Below are 6,068 nucleotides of genomic sequence, written 5' to 3'. Positions count from 1 at the left end.
CCTAGTCACGTTCCCCATCCCACGCGTGAACCTCTCACCCCGCACACGTCCTTCTGTGTGTTCGCTCACAAGAGCGACACAAAAGGGGTCTTAAGTCCAACGTGGATGAAGCGAACTTCGCAGGCTGGCGCTCTCTACATTGGGGCGTATGACAGGGCAACCGGTTCTTAATGTTAAAAAAAACATATGAAAGGAAAAGGAGAATAGTCAAATTTGGGGAGCTTAGGAAGAGACTGAGGTCACCCTATGACCCAGTGTCATTGGGTTGAGTTGGATAATCCGTATGAAAGGCCATTCCGGGGACAGGAGAATACCGTCCCCCAAAAAAGCAGTCTGAGACACAGCTTCTTCTGTAGGAACTGAGTCCACAGGCCCAGCCTGTTATGGGGTTGGCCGGTCCCGCCCTCTCCCACGAAGCCTCGAGCTTGATCTGTGAGCAAGACGGTGGTTCTCGTGGTCACACTAGTTAAGTCTCACCAAGAGTGACCAAGTCGAAGCTCGGAGGCCGCGGGAACTTCCTCCCGTACGTAGAGCGCTGTGGCAGGGAGTAGCCACGGCCTCGGGGCCGTCCTGGGGCTGGCGAGAGGAAAGCGCAGTCCAGCGACAGGGAAGGCGGTGGCACAGAGAGGCGGCGTGTGCCGTGCGCCTGCTCTGAGCACTTTGACCGCTTGCCGCCGCCCACCGTGGCCCGTTTCTCTGTGGCACAGCCATCCTTGTCGCTGGGCAAACAGCACAAAGGAAGCTCAAGACAGAGCCCTAAGCTTATGACTCAGCTTTGGGGGAAAAAAAAAAAAATCACTTAACATTTAAATGTTAGGATGCCACGTGTCCGGTCCACTTCAAGTCCGTGTTAGGATGGAAGCCAAAGTAACGTAAAGTGACAATCATAATGTGGCCTTTTAAAAACCAAAGGAGGTTTGCCTTAAAATCCATCTTGTCTAAAAGATCTCCCAATCAAACCACAGCTATGGAGAGCCAGCTACCCTGACAGCGGGGCACGGGCCAGAGACGAGGCAGCATCCTGGGCTGGTGACAAGCTCAGCCCCCACCCCCACCCCCGCACCATAATGAAGCACAGACCAGCAGGGAGCACCACGGCTCGCTCTTTGCTGGCCGGCCGCCCCCTCACGGACTGTCTGGCGGCCTTTTTTCATTTCTTGATGTGGCCTTCTGGCTATCATGCTTTGATTTATTCTCACTTATGAGAAGAATGTTACCGAGAAACATCAGCTCTAACTATGAAAAAAATCATCTTAAAAGTTTTATAAAAATCAAACTTTAACTCCTGGACAGCCCTCTTGTATTTTTTCCCCCCTAATTTTCTAAAAACAAAGACGTTTTAGAAGTCCCAAGTTTTATAAAGCAACTCCTTCAATTGTACCCTTTAGGATACAGTAGACATCCGAGTTCTTTTTGGAAAGCCGAGTAGGTCAAGAATACCTAAAATAACCTGGTTTCTATTTAAAATACCCTAATCGCTTTGTAACTTAGAAGGAGAAAAAGATTACTTGAAAGGATTATTCAAAATGGAGACGTCACCCAGCATGTATATCTCACACGGAGCTGGTGATAATTACCCTGAAGGCCAAAGAAATAGATTTCTTTGCACAGAAATGTGAAAACGTGTGAAAATATAGCCAAGTGCTGGAGAAAAAAACTCGCATACGTAGCCTCTCCTGTCTCCAAGGCAAATATGGTAACTGTGAAATAATTTGTGAACTCCAAACGGAAAAAGAAAGTTAATTTTAAAGGGACAGTTACATGCTGCAATCTCAAAATGTTTTAACCGAAGGAACTGTACAGCCAAGAGGAAATTAATTCCAGTTTCCGGAACTGTCCACTAGGAAAAGTCACCTGGCAAAAGATGAGCCACGCCTGTAGGTGGAAAGCGGATGGCAGGTCACTACCTACCAGGCCGGAAGCTGTTAGGAGGCGTTTCATTTCCAGCATTTTAAGAAGGTCACTCCAAAGTTACTAAAAACACAAATATTGTTTTATGTTTCGTTCCTGGGCGCCACAGGGAAAGGACATGATTTCGCTTTGCCAGAAATCCACTAGGTACAGGAGTCTGCATGTAGTAGGCGATGCTCTCGTGGGCAGCCAGGAAGGAGCTGAGAAGAAACAGGAGGCTTTGCCCAGGAGGCGCTTACTAGCTTTGGGGGGTGGGGGACGGGGCTGTAGTGATAAACTTCAGGGGAGGGCCCGTCCCCTCTGCGTCCCCAGTCCTTGGCTCAGAGCTTCGCATGTGCCACATGAGAGCAGTTAAATGTTTGCTGGGCTAGAACGAATGACAGCATAAGGTGAGTACAGAGAAAGAGAGAACAGTTATCAAAACAGTTTCTGGTGGAACGGGCCCCAAAAGGTACCCGAAGGATCACGGGGGCGAGAACCCCGATACACAACGCTCTCAGGCCACGGTGGCGATGCTCAGGAGCTGAACCAGGCCTCCTTCCTCGACCAGACAATCACTTACTATTCACCTAGAAACATGCGCCTCTGGGCTACACGTTGCCGGCGTCAAGCCGAAAAACCGTCCTGCTCTGGTGATGACCGTGACCACGCTAAGGGGGTTTCGCTGTTCGATTTCTCAGCGCTGCTTCCCTGTCCATATTGAAGAGTGCCACGCATCTGCCAGAACGAGGGTCTCCAGGGGGACTGGCTGCCCGCTGCCCCCCGTGTCATCCGAAACGCCCACCTTTGGTAGGTCCTTTCCTGCTCAGCACGGCCTGCTGCTCCTCGGTGATGTTCAGGCGCCGAACCACATCGGCCAGAGCCGATTTGAGCAGCTGGATGTCGTCTTCTTGCATCTGGACCCGCTGCTCCAGGGAGGCGATGCGGTCCGTCACCTCCATGCTGCTTGCAGCAGAGGCGCTGTCATCTAGGGCAGAGGAAAGGAACTGTGAGTCTGAGTGCCCCCCAGAGAGACCGGCCCAGTGGGCACCCACTGGCACGCTGCTGTGACACAATGATCGAGGACCGAAGACGACGGGTCTTCTGCGGGGTCTTTCACTTCGTAGGACACTTCATTCTACTGTCTGCCGCCTTTTCCCTCTCTCTGTCACTACGGCTCACTGTTTAACCTGTGGTTTCCACTGCCATGATAGCTTCCCACATGCGGGCCAACTTACTTTCTTTTCCACGATATCAGAGAACCTCGGAGGGGGTGTTAGGACCTGCCTAGTGCAACCTGCAAACGCTGCAGAAATCCAGAGTGGTCCTCGGCGTTTGCTCCGACGACGCTACCCGACAGGTCGGTCGGACGATCACGAGGCCGTCCCACCCGCCAGGCTAGACTCTTAAGGACTAGGAACTCTGACAAAGCAGCACAAGGGGTCGCATCCGTTTGGGGGGCACACGCCCTGACGGCCACGGCAACCGGATTTTCCTGTAGAGTCGTTGAGTCCCAATTCCTCACCGAGGTCCCCCAGGCCCTACGTGACCGTCCTTGGCTCTCGACCTCAGGCTATGTCATTCTCCCTTCACTCCCCGGCCCCCTCCCCTCCCTGCGGGCTTTGGTACCTGCTGCTGCCTTTGCTCGAGATATTCCTCAGCTAGCTTTCTGCATGACCGACATCTTCCGTTCCCCTCAAACGGGAGCCCCCCCGAGAATCCGCCTAACAGCCGCACCCAACGCGGCCGCGTTCGATGCCCCGACCTCCCTGCCCCTTTCCGCAGCGTGGCTCTGAACCGCCGCCCTCTCCCTCTGCCCATCGTCTACGTCTCCCGGCGAAACTGGAAGCACCACGGAGTAAAGTCAAGTTCGACGTTTTTTTTTTTTTGAAATTCCTACGTGCTGTGTGAATATTGTGATGCAAAAATAGGACTGAAAAATGAATTAGAAACTAGTGTTTTATTAATGATACTGGTTTTCCGAGGCTTAAAAAAATCTGGTGTATAGAATCACGCATTTCCATGATCTTTTGGGGTCACCTGACTAGACAGCAGCTTGGAGAGGGCACACGCGCTCATTAACGGGACCTGGGCACGTTGGCTGTGGTGGCCAACACGGTACTAAGGAGGAATAAGCTGGCCTCAACCGAACAACCTTGCATTTCAAATCACTATAACAACATACCAAGGAAGACTACGCAGGCCTGCTCTGCGTTCTAAAAATTTATGAGGCCAAAGAGCATCACTGTAGCCTCGGTTTGCTCTATGAATGGCTTTAGTAAAACTGCATAAGACTCTATTCTAATTATATTGCCAAGTTTGTATAGGAAAGTCTAATTTTAACATTTTACCAAAAAAAAAAACCCAAAAAACACCCAAGCCCCAAAACGAAACCCCGACCACCTCCATACCTGCCTTTGAATGACAGGTGATAAAAAGCTGCAATGTCTGATGTGCTTAAGAGAACCCCCACTTGTGAGATTCGCTCGAGTCTCCCCTACGACGCAGTCCCCAGCACTTTCCGCATCCTGCCAGCACGTGGTGTCACCTGCAGCGGACTGTCTGGCGTCTGCAGGTGGTCACTCTCCAGGAGGGAGGTGGCTTCTCGCCAGCAGTGTGAGCTGCCTGTTCTTAACCTTTTTTGAGCACAGAAAAGGCCAGGGCTGTTCAAGTGACTTTACGCTCCCGCCGGCTGGGAAGAAAGTTGATTAGCATAATGAAAAACAAAACCCAGAGCTTGGTGTAACCAACGCAAAGCAAACCGTTTCCAGCCTCTGAACATTCACGGGCTCCCCCCGGCGCGAGAGGGCGAGTTCCTCTGAATTCCGTCAAGGAAAACTTCAGTAGATCAGGAATCCAGCACGAATAACCTTAACGAGCTATTTCAGGTCATTCTCATTCCTGTACCTCTAAATTTTATCCACAGAGGTCATTAAAACAGTTTTTACCCAGAGACCCTCTTTATCGAAGTTTCACATCCTTGTCAAGTGTCACTGCACTTTGTGGCGTTAAGGGGAGGCTTGAAAAAGACAATGATCTTATATTTTTACCTTCTGGGTTTTTTAAACTTCTGTCTGAACTGGAACTACCGCCGGTGGCTGTGGCACCTGCTCATTTTCTTAGGAAGGCGTGGGGACCGACTGACACCCGATAGGCGGACTGTCCCTTTACCTTGGTTTCAGGTAACTGTCGCTCAGGGATCACGCTGCATTAACCAGTGCGATGGGCACGGGACAGACAGGACTTCATCTCAGGTGGAACCAGCCCCACAGTGGCGTGAGGCCCTTAGCGCAGGTGTCTTAGCTGGCTACCTGCCCGAGGAGACACTCTGCACCCTCTGCCAGCAGCAGACCTCCTCGGGGCTAAATTCCAGCCTCGTGGCATTTTGTCAAGGTCCCAACACGGTTCAGAAAACCAGTCCTCGGAAAGGCTGGTAACCAGTGCTACCCGCACTGGACGGCCTGGGTCCCGGGGCTTCAGAAAGAGCATTGACTGGGGATGCAGACTGGGCGGGGTTCAAGTCCTGGGTCTGCCACTTACTGGCCACATAACCTTGGCAAATGACTTGACTTGACCGCTCCGGGAGTAACGCCACCTGCCTTCTGAAGTTCTCGTGAGGATAAACGTTGATGTGCGGGAAACATCTGATACGATGATGGCAAACAGACGCTCAACACGAACGCGGCATAGTATCATTACAGTTCGCCATCCTTGATTTTACTGTTTATAACAGCAGAAAGCAAACACCGATTCTCAGTGAAATCAGCATTAACGGCAGTTATTGAGCAAATTCTGTGAGTGCTGCGTAGCGCTTGGCCCACGAGCGGCCCGGACTGCAGCACGAGGCGCCGTTTCTGCCTCTGAAGCACCTCCCGTCACGTTGAGGAAATGTGTCATTAATCTTAAGACGAAGGGCAGTTCCATGTGAACCCCCTCACACGGCAGCACGGGACCAGGGGCCAAAGGAACACCAACCACATCACATCCACGGCTCCCTCTCTGGCTTGAGTCTCCGGAGGGCCCAGCCAGATGCCGGCTTCTTTCTGAATTTAAAGTGACGTCATGGGTCCAGGTAGGACCCACGTCGCCCCTGGTGCCACGGGCAAAGAGATGACCTTGAAGCCGAGCCCTTACCCTAGATCTTCGTGTAGCTCTTGTGCCTACGACTTTTAAGTTTA

General features: G+C 51.8%; 1 protein-coding gene across 1 annotated transcript in view; it reads right to left on the bottom strand.

Moving 5' to 3' along the window:
* Window positions 1-2,877, bottom strand: part of EML1 (echinoderm microtubule associated protein like 1) — a 58,152-nt gene extending 55,275 nt beyond the window's left edge. The window contains exon 1 of the mRNA XM_025042121.1: window positions 2,696-2,877. Coding sequence (XP_024897889.1) covers window positions 2,696-2,852 — 157 coding nt within the window. The 5' untranslated portion in view covers window positions 2,853-2,877. The remainder of the gene's footprint in view (window positions 1-2,695) is intronic.
* Between the last annotated feature and the right edge of the window lie 3,191 nt (window positions 2,878-6,068).

Source organism: Pteropus alecto, unplaced genomic scaffold (assembly GCF_000325575.1).
Source record: "Pteropus alecto unplaced genomic scaffold, ASM32557v1 scaffold8, whole genome shotgun sequence".
Lineage (NCBI taxonomy): Eukaryota > Metazoa > Chordata > Mammalia > Chiroptera > Pteropodidae > Pteropus > Pteropus alecto.
This window is presented reverse-complemented; position numbering and strand designations above follow the sequence as displayed.